We start from the raw sequence: 19,869 nt of genomic DNA, 5'->3' as shown, positions 1-19,869 counted from the left end.
AACACAACTTGCAACAGACTCCTTGCAGTAGGGAGGGAGGCACTGTGTGAGAAGTCTGTGTACGCATGTTCGCACAAGTGTGTGGATCCATGTTTATTGTGAGAGTGAGCTAGACACTCGTCAGCTTCCAGTCAGCAGTATGAATCCCCACATAGAAGACATCACGTTATGTCTGGCTGTGGATAACTTTAAACTGTGTGTGTGAACATATATTCAAAAAGGGCAATAAGCAGATAGATCTATTTTTTTTTTAACAATACATGCACACATACAATGCATGTATACTTCCTCTATGCATGCAACATCTGTTTGATCCACATATGAACAAATTTTCCCCCAACAAACTATGATCCCATCGGTTTGTGACTCACTATATTTACTGTCTGTCTCCTTTGTCTCTGTCCGTCTGGCCTCTTTCATCATGGCTCTCTGTTGTCTGCAAAGTACTTTCAGAATGGTCTGCTGAGGTCAAATGAATACTTGATGAGGACAGATGGATGGGTCTCTCTCCTCTCTTTGTCTCTTTTTATCTACCAAGATGCATTTTTGTCTTCATCTGTTTATTTTTTCATCCTTGTGAAATTCAAATTGTTTGGCTTTACCCCCAAAATCTTTCCAGTTCAAAACCCCCTGTGTGTCATTTTAGAAATAATGGCTTTGTGCCAAAATTGGCCTTTAAGCCTTAATAGAGCCTTAAAGCAAAAACCTACTTGTCAGTTTACTAAAAGTCTTTAAGTAATGTGCTGTATACATAAAAGTATCCTCACTTTTTGGTGTCTTTCAGTGTTTTGCTGTACGATCTCTTGGATGGGTGGAGATGGCTGAGGAGGACTTGGCTCCGGGGAAGAGCAGCGTTGCTGTTAACAACTGCATCCGACAGCTATCCTACTGCAAGAATGACATCCGGGACACCGTCGGCATCTGGGGAGAGGTGAGTAAGAGATTACAGCGATGTTGTGTTATTCTGGAAGTGAGGAGTTCATAGTTGTTGGAAGGGAAGGGTTTGGAAAGGAGGAGTGCTTGTACAGAGTTAAGAAGATGAATAATAGGTGAGGGCGGAGCAAAGAAAAGAGCAACAGAAATTAGCTGGGGTAACAGTCTCCTGAAATATGTTTCAAAAGATGGAGGGAGGTGGGAGGAATGAAGAGAGAAAAGTAGAGCGATGTTATGAAGCCTCCTCCTCTCTCTGCGGTGGTTGTGTTTAATGTGAAGCGACAGAACAGAGAGAGAGAGAGAGCTTCATCCCTCTTTCAATAACCTTTCATCTCCCTCCCCCTCTTTTTGGGGTTTGATAATTTATTTAGATGCCTTCAAAGTCAGAGGACACATGCAGACTCACACACGCATTATACCTGCACATGTGGGCACATATACTGTATAAGAAAGTAACATAAAGCACCTGACCTTTAAAAGGATCACTTTTATGCAACATCTTCAGCTGCAGGAAATGAGGATTGCATGTTTCTGTGATGAGATTTGAAGGACCTCTGTGTGTGTGTGTGTGTGTGTGTGTGTGTGTGTGTGTGTGTGTTGGTCTAGGGGAAGGACATGTACCTGGTGCTGGAGAATAATATGTTAAACCTTGTCGACCCCATGGACCGCAGTGTGCTTCATTCTCAGCCAATCGCAAGCATCCGGGTGTGGGGTGTTGGCCGGGACAATGGCAGGTTAGTCGCTGTGGCAACCCACACTCCTTTTATTGTTTTCAAAATTGATTAATTTCCTTTTTGTGTCTGATTGATCGATTGTGAGTGTGCAAGATGTCATGTTGTGGTTTTCTCAGAAAGCATACTGTGCTCTGTATCTCTGTAATAAAAAAAGTTCTGAGTGATTCCAGCGTTAAATATTGATCATTCAGGTCGTGACTCATTGAGGTCATTGTTCTGCAATTATTCAGTTGTTTAGGTTTAAATTCTTCAATTATTACATAAGTTATGTGTGTAAATGAAATCAATGGTGCATCACACACACACACACTCAGTAAAAGGTCAGGGTAACAATTGAGGGCACCAGGCGGGTGGTGTGGTGACAGGCAGAAGAGAAGAGTTAATGATTGATGATGAAGGGATGCTAATGAAAGATTAATTCATCAGTACAAAGGAGAGGATGAAAGGCAAGAATGGCCTTTATTCTCTTTCATCACAAATCCCCACCTGACTATCTGTCCCTCACTTTCACCTAAACTTAGCTCAGCACAGCGAGGTCCACTGAAGACAAATTCACTCTGTCACTGTGCTTCTAGGTTTTGGCAGCTTCTTAGGTTTGATGTTCCAAAAATGTAAGAAATGTGAAGGAAAAACAAAAAGCAAATGAGAGTCACAAACCTTTCCTGGATACATGAAGGTCAAAATTAAACTTTAAACCAACACAATGTGGTGGTGGTGCTGCTGCTGCTGGATGACCAGCAGAGGGCGCTGTGCAGCGCTGCTGCATGCACACAAAGATACCGAATGTAGGTTATCACCATCAGGCACAGTCGGGTGATGGGGATTGGAGAGGTTGGTAGCTGCTTTCGAGCTGGCACGTGCCTGCACACACACACACACTCACACCTACATAGTAGCACGAGTGCACTCAGGGAAAAGGGGAAGGCTAAAAGCTCTTGGCATATGCAGAACTGCAGAATTCTGTTGCCTCAGGGATCTCTCTCCCTCTATCTTTATAACACACACACACACACACACACACATACATGCATGGGTGTATGTTACAGTATATTTACAACTATTAGGATCATCCTGCCAGATAAAACAAACGTGTGTTTTCTGCTTACTTAACCTTAATTTCTGCCATCCACATCAACATATAGTGGGAGAGACAGAGCAGTGGGAATACAGCAGAGGGAGGAGGAGAGGAGATGGTTATAGAGAGGGAAAGGGAGGGGAGAGGGGGAGGTTGGCAGGGGAAAGGGAGAGGGGGATGAGCCTGACAGAGGGGGAGGTATGGTTAGTGCTCACAGGGTGTGGAGCGGACAGGTTGAGGAGTGTGTACTTGCATGCAGCATCACCAGGAATAGATGGTGTGAGTGCCTAAAGACGCTCCCGTGCACAGGATTACCTGCTAAAATAGGAGAACAAACCACTGTGAGTATATTTATATAAATTTCTCCATCACTTCTGCTTTTTTTTTTCATTATTAAAGAGGAGACAAGAGTGATGAGGCCTCAGTCTGTAGGGGATGTTGCTGAGCACATAGTTTGTGGGTTTGATTTTTACAACCAGTGTGAGGTGTTCACGAGGTGTTCATGTCACAATTTTATAGGAGCTCAGGTGGCCTGTAAAATATCTGATGTCTGAGTGTGTTTATGGGTTTGCATGTGGATGACTAAATTAGGGTAGCACTGCTGATAGATTACCTGATAAATGACTTGCTTTAATCTGAATCTCTTTTTTTGAGAATCTCTGAACTGAGTGCACAGCTGTTCAACACATTTTCTTTATCATAGGAAACGGGCATCAAAAATTCACTCACAAGCTCATATTTTAAATATTTAGATGTGTATGTTGGAATCCAAAAATACCAATTTGTTGCACATCTTTGCCCAATTTTCCTGTTATTTTACTTCCTTGTTGGTAGTCAGACTAGTCAGTTTGAAGATATGAGCTGCTGTGGAATTTGAAACCTGGTTGGAGCAGGGATTTTTTTCTTTTATCTCTTTCTCTCTCACACACACTCTTGTACCCTTGCAAATGATTGGAGTGGTTGTGTCAGTACAGGAACAATACCCCAGTGCCTCCTACTCTCTCCCATGTGCCACGAAACTCATTATCACCACAGAGTACAAGATTCCCACAGCAACCTTGACATTTTCAGGGGCATTCCCCCCATCCTCTCCCCCTTCCTCTCTTTCTTCTGACTTTTATCTTTACAACTCATCTGGGTTTTTCATTCTGCCCTCATCTTTACGCTTTTATCTTTATCATGTACATTGTTGCAGTTCACTTCCAATTTCCCTCTCCCAGTATTTAACTTTTTTTCTCTCATTATATTCGTCACGCTTCCCACTCACTCTCTCAGTAACTTCTTTATTTATGTGGCTCTTAGAAACTCCCAGCCTATTTCCTTTATTTCCTTTAAGAAACACAAACCATCAGCAGCCAATTAAAGCTAATTACTCCCACGTAGAACATCACTGTCCCAGTGTTCACCCCTTCTCTCTTTTCCCTCTTACCGTATTCATTTTCTGTCCATTATTCATATTTAACTTCAAGGTTAAGTATGCATGAAAATTACCTGCAGTGCTGCTTTGACCTGTTCTACACCCCTTCAACCCACACACACACACACACACACACACACACACACACACACACACGTTTCCAATACTACTATTAAGGCTTTTTTCTAGAGGAGGTGACAGAAGGACTGAATGTTTATCTTTATGTTAATTCTGTGTTTGCCACTTTTTCCTGTTGTCCCCAGTAGGGGGTTAATCTGATGGATTTTTTGTCTCTTTTCTAACTGTTTTCCTTTCTTCCCTGGCTTCCTTGGACACAGAGAGAGGTAAACACATTCCTTCCTTTCATCCCCCCCGACCCTCCTACGGTATCTCTCCATCATTTTTGTCATTCCTTATTGTTTAATTTCCTCTGCGTCTCATTTTTATGCTCTTCAAAGTGACTCTCTATGTACTGTACCGCTGTGCGCACACACTTAGAGACGTAGGAAATGAAGGTGACCTCCTCTGTCTTTCTCTGTCTACAAGCATTTTTTTTTTTTAAGTATGCACAATAGGAATGTTTTGTGGAAAGTTTTCCTGAGGGGCTGGGCTCTGAAATCTTGTTAACTCTCAGGCCCGTGTTTCCTGTTGCATTGCATGGCATATTGAAGGGCACAGCTTGAAGGAAGTTATTTAGTTTTTGTGCATTTCTGAATGACGTAAATCGACATGTGTGCGTGTCCTGGTTGGCTGGTTTAATTTGGTGCAGCTGTATTTCTTCTGCAGAGTGTTTTATGTTACGTCCTCATTCCTCAGTCCCTCCTTTCTCTTTTCCGTCTTCTTTTCATTCCTTCTATTCAGCGGTGTTAAATTGTTTTCGGCTTCAGTGGGCCCAGGGGAAAGTTCTTCCCCCACTGTCACTCTATTCAACTCCCTCTTGCATCACGCTGCTCTATTGATCTCTGGGGTCCATCGACCTGAGTGTGTGTATGTGTGTGTGTGTCCTGTAGTCATCAGACTGATAAAGGTCAGTTCATCTCTCATCTGTCTCCAAGTGCTGTCAGTCTAAAAAAACTGGACACATACACACATCATCATTTATCTTTCTTGTCTCCAGGTAGAACCAAAAATAGTCCAACAAACCCTCCTCTAGTCTTCACCCCCTTTGTCAGTCTCCTCCTCTTAATCCTGTGTTTTTTTTCCTTTTTAGGGACTTTGCATATGTGGCACGGGATAAAAACACAAGGATCCTGAAATGTCATGTGTTCCGCTGTGACACGCCAGCCAAAGCCATCGCCACCAGCCTGCATGAGATCTGCTCCCGGGTAAGTGGTTCAGGCTGGGGGAGTGTCCAGACACAAGGCCAAGTTAGGATTTGGCATGTAGACTCAGATGAATTCCAAACCAGACAGACACTTGATGGAAAAAATGTTGCTCTTAGCAAACAAGCAGTCTGGGAAAGATGAAAATTTAGTGCTGATGTCATGACCACAATTAATTGTAAAAACAAACTGCACTAAAATACCAAGAAACAAAAGAAAATATCACCCACTCCCAAAGCAAAAAACAACACATTTATTCTGAACATTTACTTGCGCTTATCCTGTGTGGTGCCTGAGAAAAAATATATTCACACAACTACAAATTGAAATGCCCAACTTCAACAGTGCTTGTATTGTTTCATCATCTTTACTATTCCACTTTCTAGGCACACATTTTTATCTTTGCACAGGGTATCTGCAGTCCTCAAAAAGTCCAAAAACAAGATTAAACTCCCTACATAGTTATCAGAGTGCTTTCTCTGCACTGCATGTCCGCTCTTGGATGAATACAGATGAATGCAAACAGGGTTAGCAGGACAGTATTCAAACCACGTTTTTATTGTGTCGGTTTAATTTACTAAACTCACTCTGAATTAATGGGCTTTTGCTTTTGCAGTTGTCCTAATAAAACAACATTTATAGCTTTAGAACTTTGATTTCATTTTGGAAACGGAATAAAAATGCTTACATTATTTATGTAGACTCATAATTTGGTGTGGAATCCAATTATAGGTAAACTTTTATAATGTCTTTTAAAGTGTTTAAGTCTTCAAAAGTTTCTTTCTGGTCCCCACAGATGCCCTGTTCCGACTATTAAGTTGAAAATGTCATTTGTTAGAGGGGGAAAAAGAGAGGAGATGGAGCCATTTGTCCTTCATATTAATATTAAATGTCCCACATTTTACAGTCAGCCTATATTATAGAACATCGAGTCTTTCTAATACAGACTTGTCACAGATAAAAGGATAAATAAGAAAAGAGAGAATTGGTCACAGCAGGATTTGCTGAGATGCAGAATTGCTGTGACAAACTCTCTGATTAAGGACATGTATAATTTATATGTGGTGTTGGTTTGTGTGTGTGTGTGTGTGTAAGTGATTTTGCATGTCTTCATCTGTCTGGTTCTGCATTTGTACATATGTGTTTCTCCCCGTGAGTTGTACTGCAGGAAAGGCTTGTACCCTGCTTTGCAAAGAGGAGTGTGACCTGGTTAATGCATACATGTGTGTGTTTGTGCTCCCCAGGTGAAATTGGGAGACGGTATGACAGTATCAGGGGTGATGCTGTTCTAGGTTTTCTGAGCTCCTTTGTTTTGACTCTTTCATCTTTTTTTTCTCTCCCTCATCCTCTTTCACTTTCACACATCTTTCTCTTTGTCTCTTTGCCCTCCTCCCCTGTGTCTTTGCCACGGTATACTAATTCTGCTCTGTTTTTACACACCATTTCCTCATACTCTCTATCTGTGTGTCTGCTTTTGTGACCCCCCCCCCCCCCCCCACACACACTCTCTTTCTCTCTCCTCCAGATAATGACGGAGCGAAAGAATGCCAAAGCAATGGCAGGAGGCTCTCTCCACGACAGAATGCAGGCAGGACTAGATCTCCCTTTGCAAGGTAGGCTTCATACATATAGTATCTCACTCAGTGTGTGTGTGTGTGTGTGTGTGTGAGAGAGAGAGAGAGAGAGGATAATGAATATGAGAGTTGTTATGCATCAATTGACACATGTCAGTCATCACTTCTGTTGGACGCTGCTTACATTCAAAGTGGTCCTTCGTGAGAGCGCAACATCCCAAAAAATAACTGTGTTTTGGGTACAGGGTTGTCTTGGCTAATGCTCCAAAATCAGAACAAGGTTGGAACAGGAGCATCAATGCAGCTTGATTCCTAAATAAGTAGTTCAAGTTTTGGTACACAGTTTTGGAGCCATTAAAATCAATGGATGTATTTCAAAAGATCCATATCTGTCACTTTGGATAGGTTTTGGCCTTAACAGCAGTTTACAGTTCACAGTTTTATTGGTTATTGGTCCAGTGCAAAGGCATAATGTGCCTATGTTCATTATTTGACTCATTTTATCAAATTTACAGAATAGATGTGGAAGGAGTTCCTCAATTTTTAAGTTAAAGTTGAAGTAAATTTATTTGTATAGCACTTTTCATACAGTGGTTGTAATTAAAAATAAGGAAAACGTTAAACGACATTAAATAAGTAAATAAATAGCCAGTCAAATGGGAAAAGTAGCCAGCTAAGGGATGTTGGTGGTAGCAAACTTTCTTATACTCTGGAGAGACAAAGAGATAGGAATGCTAAAAGATGTATTTTTAAACGCACAGCTGTTTCTTTAAAAAAAAAAAAAAAAGGAACGTTGGTGTGCATCTTTGACTGGTTCTGTCATACAGTCATAAACTTGATAACAACAAGCAGGGTCCGACATAACTACTGGCCCAGGTCCAGTAAAAGTTTATGCAGGCTAATCAGAGTCGTGGGTAAGTCCCTTTCAACAAAGTCTTCCCTGCAGTAGCGTCTTTCATCATACTCATTCTATTATCGTATAGGTTTCACCCCATAAGAGCTGTCGCCGTTGGGTTTATCCCCATGCGCATGTGCAGTCGTGAAGATTTCTGTCGTGCCATTGTGCCCAACTGTTGCCCCTCTCAGGTCCGCATCTCTGGTATATCAGACCGGCTTGACCTGAGATCTGCTCCCATTTTTTTTTCTTCAATGTTGGATGCAGTCACCTGTGAAGAAAGAAGATACGTCTTTGATTCAGCACCTTGCTGAAGTGGTCTGCCTTTGTCCCAACTGTGAAAGAGCTACATAATGCCTTTCCAACCTCCATGCTTGCTGCGCTGTCTCGGTCATGAGCACACCAGGATAGCTCTCACCCCCTGTGCCGCATGTGCCTTCTGTGTTCGCCTGCCCAGACTTTGCGGTGCTGCAAATGGAAGGCTATGGATACGGCAGCTGGGCTGACCGTGCAAGTTTCACGGTTGAAGAAGCACTGGACATTTTTGACCGACCCGGCCCAGGAGCTGTGCATGATGCTAGGCACAAGTCAGATGACTCAGCTCCCTCAATCGCTGGCACTCCCCCCGGCTCTCCCCTCTCCTTAATGCTCTACCTGGAGTTTGATGGTGAGAAGGAGGCCCTGCATGTGCAGCTGTCTCCCACCTCGCCATGGCCTGCCAGGCACCTGCCTGCCAGCATCCCCATGCCGTCTTACAGGGAGACGTCTATGTCCTGGAACCAATGTCCAGGCGCCTCTCAATGTGGCTGTGCTTCTCCATGCTTCGGTCCTTCATCGACGCAGCGTTTTCTGACCCCGGAAAGCTGAAGGCACCAGTTGCTTGTTATAATCCCTTTACCAGGAGATACAGAGCATGGGTTTCCTGCCATCCCACTGCTAGAAGAGAGTCTAGCCACCATTTGCTGCCAAAAGCAACATTCTTCAGCAGGCGCAAACCTACGCTGCCTTTTCCTTGTGATCAAGTCACCGACCGCCTCACTGACTGCACTCATCAGTGTGCCACCCAGACAGCAGCAGCTATTAATAACATTGTGTTGCTGTCCTCCACTGTCTCCGCCATGGCTGCACAGCCCAGAACATTTCCTCTGGAGCGACGGACATCGGGAAAGCGATGACAGCTGTCCTGACCCTCTCCACATTGATGCAGGCCAAGATCATGGTGCGGCTGACAGTGCTGCAATGCAACATGTGGCTCCACATGTCCCAGCGCTCAGAACAGATCAGCCCCCAACGGGCTCTTTGGGCCACTCCTTCAGAGCGCCATCACTCACCTCCTTCCCTCCAGTGAGATCTGACATATTGAAAACACCTCGCATTCTGTTGACGGGGGTTCCCCTCAGGAGCGCTGCGTCACTCGTTTCACTGTACAGAGATACAAACTGCCTGGAGCTGTCCACAGTGGTGAAAGTGCTGAAACACTTCGCACCATTGCTGACAGACAAGCATGTGGTGGTACGGACAGACAACATGACAACAGCGGCGAATATACATAGCCAGGGCAGTGTTCAATCAGCTTCAACACTTTTCCCTCGGTCTCCCTGATTCCTCGCCTTTCTAGCGCACATTCAGGAGGAGAGTTTCACAGGCATTCTGGTGGCCTCAGAATACACAAGCGTGTCATGGTTCCTGACTATGATACAGCTGCTACTGGGGAAGCCATGACAACTCCCGTGGCGCAGGGACGTGCTCTCACAGCTTGATGGCTCAATCCTACACTTCTTCCCAGTGATAGGCCAGCAGTTATGGGCATGGCCCCTGAACGGGAGCACAGCCACTCTATGGCTGAATCCCATGTTCATGCCCAAAGTCATAACCAGGTCTTTTAGATCAAGAGATATTTCCCTGGAAGGTTTCTTCCCTCCTCCTCAAAGGAGTGAAAGAGAAGAAACGTCACATTGACTCTGCCTGGTGGGCGTGTTGTCTCACTATGTGGCACACACTCAGACAGACACAACAGCTGTTTGTACATTACAGGGAGCATTCACAAGGGAAGCCCCCGACAAAAAAGCACTTGGCCCAATGGCTGTGTGACGCTATCACACAGGCATATGTCGTAGTTGGGGAAGACCCCCACCAGGCGTCCTCCACAGCTCTTCTCAGAGGAACAGCAGTGGCAGACATTTGTGCAGCAGCATCATGGGCTTCACTGTGTCGGTTTTTTCGGTTCTACCTGCGACATGTCTGAGTCCTCTCTGACTCATTCAGTATTGAACATGCTCAACTATCGGAGACACACTGTCAGCTCTGGGCACGTTGCGCACACACAATCATCTTGGTAGAGAGCCATTATATGCGCTACAAGCTGGCATATACTCAAACTCTCTTTAAACTTATTTGTACAGGTCTCTGGGACTGCCACAGTGCATAATTATGGTCCCTTTATGCATCGCATCCAACACAAGTTCATTGTGTGTGAAATGTGTTTGTGCACTCGCAGTGTGCACCTGCACGTGCAATGGGGTATCCTCTTCTACACACGTCATTGGGGATTGATGAACTGTTTCGCCCTTTCGTCCCTGCTCTGCTTGCGTTTGGGACTCTTTCTCTATGTGATTCTCTCTCACAGCAGCAGGTGTGTCATGTGAATGGAGTATAATGCTTCACTCTGACCATTCACACAGAGCCTAGAACAGAGTTGGGCCATGGCACAGCTTATGTGTTTTTATGTTATTGTGCCCTGCACTTATGGAGTTGTGAAATGGTGTGTGTTAGATGCTTGTAGACCACATCCAGTTTCACCCTTAGAGGGCGAAGTCTGTATGATAATAGAACATTGGTTACGTGCTGTAATCCAGATTCTATGAGTATAGGTGTAGCCCTCTAAGGTCCAGGCCCCACTGCTCCACCAACATCAGCTGAAGAAAAAGCTGGCTCATTTTGGAGCAGATCTCTGGTCAAACCAGTTTGATATACTGGAGATGCGGATGTAAGAGCTGCAATCGTGTGGGGCACAATGGCGCGAAAGAAATCTTCACGACTGGGATAAACCCAATAGCTCATAGAATCTGGGTTACAGTGCATAACCAACATTGTCATACTTACCGGTACTCAAAAAAATGTCCGTGAAAGAAACATATGAGGCTACGAAAAGAAAGAGGGGCTTTCTACTTTGTTACCCTGGTGAGGAGAGAATGGGAGTTTTGCTTCTCTGTCTCTCTCCTCTGCTCTCTGTATGTGCCAATATGCAGGAGGGCGGGGCTGAGCTACACACACACACACACACACACACACACACACACAGAGCAGACAGCAGAGTACAGAGTCCACAGTGGAGAATGAAACGGACTTGAGGTTTTAATTTACTCAAGTCAACTACGACTGCTCGCTGCTGTAGGTGCAACAAAATCCGGCAGTAAGGTCTTCCATTTCCAGCAGTCGATTCCTGCTCTCCTCGCATCTGCAGCTGCTATATTTAACAGACATACGGAGCACATGATGCTAATAGTGAACTGTTATGAACAAGCTCAAAACAGATGTTCACTGTATGTAACTGCATTGACTAAGTATCTTAAAATAAGTTGAATTCTTGTAGACTTAAGGCTGACCTTCCTCTCTGCCAGCAGTACCTACAGCAGTGAGTCTCTGACCAGCAGCAGCAGAGGGAGAACAGAGGAGAGGATGAATGATGGCACAGAGATGTTAACCAGTTTATTGTTATTGAGTTTATTATCAAGGTCATCCATACCTCGTTGAAATGTCATCATCATAAATTCTCTTCTCTTCTCCCTATCTATTCCATACTGTCTGGCTTTACACAAAATATGGAGAAACCTACATTTATACACCATTCATTTGCTGATCCAATATGTGCCTAATTTTATATTTTGCATATTTGTTTAATAAATAAACATTACATATCCATAACTAAAGGAAAAGAACCAAATCTAAAGTGAACTTCACTGTTTCATGTATTATGTATACGATGAATAAATCACCAAAATTATGGAAAAAAGAGTTATTTTCATTTTTTGGCTGCTGGGCCAGTGAAAATATACAAGGGGGCAGTAAAACTCTGATCTCTCTGTCAGGGAGACACAATGATTGGCTGCGCTCTATGTCGCACTATGTCATTTATATACACACAAATGATTGGACAAGATTCAGCAACAGCCAAGCAGACTGACAACTATCCAGCCTGCTGCTGACAGCTTGCCAAATCTAACAGCTGCATTGTCTGTCTCTGCCTAAAATAATAAAAATGATAAACTTTTCAAACATGAAAAACAGGAGATTAAGCGTGAATGTATGATTACGGTCTACTTAGTAAACATTGTTCAGTCAAAATCCCCCAACAAATCTTTTTGTTGTGACATTTAAATATAATAGAAGCCAGTGACACTAAGGTGAATATCCAGCTCTTGGGGAAACTCTGTAAATGTGTATTGTTAATTGTTCATATAAATGTTTATTCTTATGAAGACATATTAAATGAGTATGTGGTGGCTTCTCCCCAGCAGAGTTTCCCACACCAAAGACAGAACTGGTTCAGAAGTTTCAGGTGCTCTATCTTGGGATGTTGCCTGTGGCCAGACCAATAGGTGAGTTTGACACCTACACTGTAATGAGATGCAAAGTACATGATTTAGATTAATGTTGATAGTGTAACTTCAGGCATGATTTAATTGTTTTGGTTTTTTTTTAACCCTCTTTTCCAGGCATGGACATACTGAATGGAGCCATAGACAGTCTAATTGGTTCTTCCAACAGAGAAGACTGGACTCCAGTAGCCCTCAATGTGGCTGATGCTACTGTCACCATCAGCAAGGAGAAGGTGTCTTATGATGTCTTATTAATGTGTTATTTCTGTTTTGGTTAAATCCTAAAAAATATATTTAAATTTTACATGTATGTACTGTACATTGTCTGTAACTTACTTGTCACACTTTAATGTTTCTGACCAGGATGAAGAGGAAGTGCTGGTGGAGTGTCGCGTGCGTTTCCTGTCTTTCATGGGCGTCGGGCATGACGTGCACACATTTGCCTTCATCATGGATGCTGGTGGCCATCGTTTCGACTGTCACGTCTTCTGGTGTGAGCCCAATGCTGGGAATGTGTCCGAGGCTGTACAGGCAGCCTGTATGGTGAGTCACACAATACACAATACAACGCAATAGTCTGGTGCAGAGCTGACAACACAACTCAAATACTCTGAGCCAACTCCGACTACGTTAGTTTAAATGAATGTAACAACAGTGCACATTGATGCATGCTCGAATTTCAAATTACAGTTGAAGTGTAGTGTGGAGTTGTTAATGAGGCTGTGGGAAATGGAGCGTGCATAGTTTTAATTTAACCATGAATACTAATATAATTTGAAATTTATTTTGTAGAAATGAAGTACTTTGGTCTTTAGACTGATGGGAAATTATAAAGTAAACAAGTCAACTACACTCATTCTGTGGATAAAAACATTGAGTGTCTTGTCTTTTTTTTTTTGTCTTCAGCTATAATGAAGAATTGCATTCAGGACGTGTGTGCGTTCACCTCAGAATTACAAAGTTATCAAGCATAAAACACAAATGACTTTATATGCATTGCCTTACTATAACCAGCTAGCCTTGAATTAAAGTCACTGTATTGGGCCTTGTTTAAAAGGTTCCCTTATTCTTAACCTGCAGTGCGGAACTTTTACATATAAATGAACGTCTGTTACGTTCAAGCCCTTGCCAAGCGAGTTCATACAATGCTGATTAAGATGATCACCACCAGATAAATCTCTCTGTATTTCACAGTATACCAGTGTTTTTAATCAGGTGTTGGGTTTTACATTTGTGCGCTGGCCGGATGAATGCATACTGTGCATGTTCTGTGGGCAGAGCACGAGCACTTAAGACTTCTGCTGGCTGAGCCGACTTACTTCTGGTTAGCCGTCTGCTAGCTTGAATGGGGATAAAATTCAGCTCTTCTAGACTTTCCAAATGTTATCGCACCGAATGGATCAAATTCTGATAGTGAAATGAGTCATTTCACAGGGGTTGTGTGATGTTTTAAAACAATTTATCCAGCCGCAACATTAGCGACGGAGTAGGTTAATAGTAGGTGTTGTTGTAATTACTCTCACTGCCAGAAGGGAGAGACAAAAAACCCCACGCGCCATCTTCAAGTTCTCTAATATTAATGTACCAAATGCAAAATGTTTCCGTATTGCAATTTTAAACTGAGGTCATCTACTTAAAGTAGAGAGAGGGAGGCATTGACATTTAGAGCCTCTCTTTCTGAGAGTGATTGTCCTTGTCAGTAGTTTAGTTTGGGTATAGTTTTTTCACTCTTGACAGATGGGTGTTTTACTGTCCAACACAAATGCTTTATTCAGGTTTTAATGGGGCCTTCTGTCAAAGTGCTGTTGGTGTAAAACACATATTCAAATGAAGAGAAGCCACCTAAAATTAAAATATTAGGTGTATACAGCATCAGTTGCCATTGACAGAGGACGTCCTTACAAGTTATCTCGTATACATTTTCTGTTTAACTCTATGTTTTCAATTGCATCCCACTTTGGAACTGTTTAAGATATCTGCATTATATTAGTAACCATTGTTTTAAAGCTATAGTAGTTTTATTGTATTTTTATTTTATCATAATCACAGCTGAGAATGCCCTCTGTGGTGTTTCTGCTATAATGCAGCCTATTAGTGTTACTCATCTTCCTCTGCAGCCTCTCAGCTGTGTGTGAGTCAGAAGATTAGTCGACTGCTAGCTGTGCTATCGATCACACATCAGAACTTTGGATATATGGACATAAGGGCTCTCACACACACACACGCACACACTTACACACACTAAAACTGATTCACGATGACAAGAGTCATCAGTCATTACTATTGATCACAGCTTTGACCCTGCACCAGTCCAGCTTTCCCTCCTCTCTGTCTCACACACACACACACACACACACACCTCCACAGTTGTGCACTCAGCAGCTGTGACTAGAGGTCGACCGATAGTGGGCTTTTAAAGGCAGATATAATAACAATAGTTTGGAGCAGGAAGAAGCTAATAGCAGATTAACCAGCTAACCAGTTTTTTTTTTCCAATTATCATTTTTAAAAAAGAATGAATTCAGAACAGGATTACAAGTGATTGATGTTTTAAATACAACTAAATACTGTTTCTAGAGCAGCAACAGTAATATTCACAACAGCAAAGTCACAATATAAATTCAATTATATCTCACTGGAAACAAATATAACATGTCAGTAAAACAAATATTTCTGACATCAAAATACTGCATGAAGTTTAGAAAGCATGAAGAACACAAACATCAGTCAGTATCAGTCTTTCCTCCTGTCCTCTGTCCTCCTCCCTCTGCTGCTGCTGTGATTCACTGCTGCAGGTACCGCTGGTAGAGAGAGGAGGGGCTGGTTTGTCTTAGCCAGTGGCTAAGTGTTCAAGAATTTGCCAGATTTTAAGATTTGTGGCAAACTAAGATACATAGTTAGACTACATACAGACAGCTTTCATTTTAGCTTGTTCTAACAATTTGCTATTAGCTTAACAAGCGCTCTGTGGTTGTGTAAAACACGCCGGGAGCCTGCAGGCAAAGCAGTTGAAAATATTGCTTTTCCACATGTTTATGCTTGTTGAACAAGTGGTTTGATAAATTACATTGATTGGCTTTTTACTCACAAAGGTTTTATTGAACTTACAGTAACAAGTGTAGATGTTGTCAACTCGAGTAATCTTCTAGTTATCTTCACTTCATTGTGTCCTCCGTAGCCTCTCTGCTCTGCTGTTCGCTGTGTGTGAGTGTGCTCGTGGTTTTGTTACCTCATTGGGACCTTTTCCGGTATAAATACTGACTTTGTAGGGTCCAGTAGTCCTCGAGGTTTGGAGTAAGGTGTGTATTGAGGTTAGGTTAAGGTTAGGGTTTGGGTTAGGCTTTCCACAATCAATGGAAGTCAATGCAATGTCCTATCAAGGATAGCTGTGCAAACAAACTGTATGTGTGTGTGAGTGACCCCACCCTTGGTGAAACACAGAGAGCAGAGGAGAAGACAGAGAAGGGGTGCAGCCATAAAAATGACCACAAAACATGGTAGAGAACTCTCAACATAGTTTTTTTTCTTTTCACTCGGCTTAGGAGCTGTGAAAAAACACTTAGCTGCTGCACCTAAGTCTTATAATAGTAGGTAAAACCCTGATTAACTTGACTTTGTGTGGAGCCTCCATGCAAAACAGTGATGTATGTCCCCACATGAATGGTGGAGGCTGTGCTGCCATTGGCCACTATTGGAGCCAAGTTCCACCATTTCCGCTAGTTTTTAAACGTCTTATTGGCACCAGTTAATCAGCAATATGTCTCTCTCTCTCTCTCTCTCGCTCTCTCTCTTTCTCTCTCAGCTGCGGTACCAGAAGTGTTTGGTGGCTCGACCTCCCTCCCAGAAGGCCTGTGGCTCGTCGCCCCCCGGCGACTCTGTGTCCCGTCGGGTCTCAACCAGCGTAAAGAAAGGCGTCCTGTCCCTCATTGACACCCTCAAACAGAAGAGACCCGTCACAGAGTTGCCGCAGTAACCACGGTTAAGCACTACCGACTTGACTCCCTGCCACAACCCCCAGTCACCATGGTAACTAGTCGCATTGCTGCCAAAACCTGTCGCTACCACAGACCCCTGTAACCATGGAAACACAGTAAATCCCCAGGGTTTGGGAAATCCTGTCATGATTTTTGCTTTCTGGAGCAAATTGGAATTCCACCTCAAGAGTTGATCCGCTCTTGAGCAGCAATTCAAGTCCGTTTCCTCCAAAATAACTGAGCTGGATCAAGACTAATCCCACATCAAGAAGGAAGAACCACGAGAAACACCTGAACGGTGACAGTGTACATAGAAGTTAACTCTCATTCCCCCTCAGCACAGAGAAAGAGTGAGGACAGAGAGCAACAATGAAGAACAAAGAAGTAGGAAGTGCTCCTTCAAGCACAGAAACGTGTGACGAGCGAGCTCATCGCCTCCCAAACTGCTGATCTCTCCATGCTCTTGTTGTATTTGTGTCTGTGCCTGTGCTGCCAGCATGACCTTGCACACCTGGCCACACCCCCTCGTCATTCACCTGGTTGTCCTGTTAGTCTGTAGTGGCTTTTTCCCCCCTCTGTCTCTCTTATCCACGGTAGACTGTTGCGTAAAGTGAATGGAAGGAAGGAGTTATGAAAGCCATGGTGTCTGATTTTCGTATCAGTGAGTAACGAATTGAAGAAATAAGGAAGCTACCACAGGATAAAGAGATTCGGGCTTTGTCGTCTACAGCACACTCTAACCTGTTCAACTGATCCTGCATGAACTTTTTATATAAAAGTGACACATTCTAGACAATATCAATACACTGCTGCTGCTTTCAGAGACTGAAGGGATGAGAAATCAGAAGCCACATTGTTTTTCCTGTCTACTTCTTAGCTCTTTGTTTCTCGTCAACTGTGCAAGAATCAGCCAGACTGGACTGGGACGGTCTAAACGAGTGGTGACCTTTCACCCGAAACATCCTTCATGTGCTTCCTGTTTACGTCTTGTTTTTACTCTTTTTGTTACCCCTCGGAAAATGACAGACGATAGCCATAACGGAGGAGGAGGTACGGGGGATGAACGGAGTGATACTCCCTCACTTATTTGCTCCCCCTGCTCTCTGGTGACCAGTACTCATTGCTGCTCCAAACACAGGAGACATCAGCATGCTGCTGCTCTTTGATACACATGCTGGAGGAAATTTGACTGATGATTCCTTTAAATCCCACCTCAGTATGAATCCTCTGAGACTTCATGTCCATAAATAAAAAAAGGTCCTGGAGACACGAGAAAGCCTGGAGGAGGAGGAAGAAGACGAAGACTGGAGGAATGTGCTTTTATACCTGGGTATGGTTGTGATGATTTTGTTCACAGCTGTGATTTGAACTACGAGGAAGTGAGAAGGAAAAAGACTGATTTCATCTCCAGCCTCAGCTGTTTTTTAAGAGGAAAACCAACCGTGACATGTTGACTCAAACTAACAGGACTTTCCTGGGCTGCTATCTATCTGTCTCCAGGGTTCTGTTCACTTGAATGCGCCTTTTCTGTTTTTTCCATTTCCTACTTACTTACAGTACAGTAGGTCTGTTTTCATCAGTGCCACGAGATTACTAGCGTTTGGTCTGTTTTTGATGATTTATTCTCACAGAAATCTCAAGTCAACACTGCTAGCTCCTTATTATGCTATATCTGACTGGATTGGATATATGATGATAATGAAGTCCTTTATTGCAACTAAAGTCATCAACATTTCTCGGATAGTTATCTTGGATGTAGGACAGCACGTAAATACAATACATTTGACCGTTCTCTAATTTCTGCCACCAAACAGGAACTGTCCAATCATAGCTAAGTAACTGTAACCAATCACAGCATGTCTGTCAGTGTCGATCACTGTTTGCATTTCTACACACGATCAAATTGTGGGCTTTTTTTTTTTTTTTTTTTTTTTACAAAACCAAAAACGTAAAAGAACAAGTGTAAGAGAATGATTAAACAGTTTATCTGCTCTAACAGAAGCTGCAAGCTGCACGACTGGATAACTAGCTGACTACTACAGTAGTGATCTGTTTCCAAAGGCAAGAAGCGTGTCATAAGCTAACTGCATTATGTTGTAGGGTTACAGGTTACATTAGAAGAATGCCTGTTAAGGGCTTTAACATCCAACCTGTGAGATCCACAATGCTAGTATATGAGAGTTAAGATTAGAGCTGCAACTAATGATTATTTTCATCATCGATTAATCTGTTGTTTATTCTCTCAATTAATCCATTAGTTGTTTGGTGTCGATCACTGTTTCCCAGAGCCCAAGGTGACATTTTCAAATGTCTAAAGAAACCAGAAAATATTCATGTTTGAGATGCTGGAACCAGAGAATTTAGATTTTTTTTTTCTTCTAAAAAAATGACTCAAAACGATTAATCAATTATCAATATAGCGATTAACTTAATAGTTGACAACTCATTGATTAATCGACTAATCGTTGCAGCTCTAGTTAGCAGCAGCTCTGTATTACTGTTTATTGGGTTCAAGGAAGTTTACAGTCACTACACTAATTTCAGCTTTACAAACTCGTCAGTTCTGTTTACATTAAAGCATAACCGTTAAATGGCTTGTCACAGTATTTTTCCTATAGTAAGCATCCAAGCCATCCAAGAGTTATGTTACAACGAATAACACTTTTATACATAGTACTGTATGAAAACTGCAATACACAAACATCTGCTGCTGCTTTATTTCCATGTACACTTGATGGGTCATCAGCTGACGAATGCTGACTGTTTGCTTGGGATGTGTAGCTTTAGCCTCAGTCTTTTAGCAAGATACCATGAATGTATCTAACGTGCATATTTAAGAACTTTTTATAGACTTCTTATTTTAATAGGAATCATCTGGAAACAAAAAATGATTAGAGGCAGAGTTTTAGCCTTATTAGCATTAGCTTCAGCTTCGGCCATAGACTGTATGATTTTGGCCGACAAAATCGATGGTTGTTGGTGAAAAATGAGAAGCTGCTTTTTTGTCTACCTCTGTCTTAAATCAAGAATCCAATGCTTCAAAAATGATTAAAGATCCCCTCCAGACTTGTATTGAGACATATAAAAATACTCTGCTTGGAACAATAATTTGTGCCTGATGTGGTTTTTCCACAAAAAAAAGTATAATCACCGCGTTAAAATCCTTAAAATCACATCTACTCCTTCTTTAGTGTAACTTCTTGACACAAGATGTCTCCTACTTCCCTGTAAAGTCTATTCTCTGTGTTTGTGCACTGGAGGCTTCAAATTTCCACATCATACTCCAAACTCGCTGTGATGTCACAAATCCTGCACATACGCACACCCCTGAAAAAAATCTGCTTTTC

General features: G+C 42.6%; 1 protein-coding gene across 9 annotated transcripts in view; it reads left to right on the top strand.

The window, feature by feature from the left end:
- apbb2b (amyloid beta (A4) precursor protein-binding, family B, member 2b) overlaps positions 1-18,456 on the top strand; it is a 54,554-nt gene extending 36,098 nt beyond the window's left edge. For 5 of the 9 annotated variants that reach the window (XM_042433412.1, XM_042433391.1, XM_042433343.1 and 2 more), the window contains 9 exons: positions 785-931; positions 1,540-1,667; positions 4,498-4,503; positions 5,370-5,484; positions 7,007-7,094; positions 12,465-12,548; positions 12,666-12,781; positions 12,912-13,091; positions 16,351-18,456. In XM_042433412.1, the coding sequence (XP_042289346.1) occupies positions 785-931; positions 1,540-1,667; positions 4,498-4,503; positions 5,370-5,484; positions 7,007-7,094; positions 12,465-12,548; positions 12,666-12,781; positions 12,912-13,091; positions 16,351-16,521 (1,035 nt within the window). In that variant the 3' untranslated portion in view covers positions 16,522-18,456. Of the gene's footprint in view, positions 1-784; positions 932-1,539; positions 1,668-2,978; positions 3,084-4,497; positions 4,504-5,369; positions 5,485-7,006; positions 7,095-12,464; positions 12,549-12,665; positions 12,782-12,911; positions 13,092-16,350 lie in introns of those variants that run through there. The other 4 variants (XM_042433371.1, XM_042433402.1, XM_042433380.1 and 1 more) reach the window with 4 other exon arrangements.
- Positions 18,457-19,869: the final 1,413 nt, after the last annotated feature.

The sequence above is a fragment of the Thunnus maccoyii genome, chromosome 2 (assembly GCF_910596095.1).
Source record: "Thunnus maccoyii chromosome 2, fThuMac1.1, whole genome shotgun sequence".
Taxonomy (NCBI): domain Eukaryota; kingdom Metazoa; phylum Chordata; class Actinopteri; order Scombriformes; family Scombridae; genus Thunnus; species Thunnus maccoyii.
The sequence above is the reverse complement of the archived record's forward strand: the minus strand, read 5'-3'. Positions and strand labels throughout refer to the sequence as shown.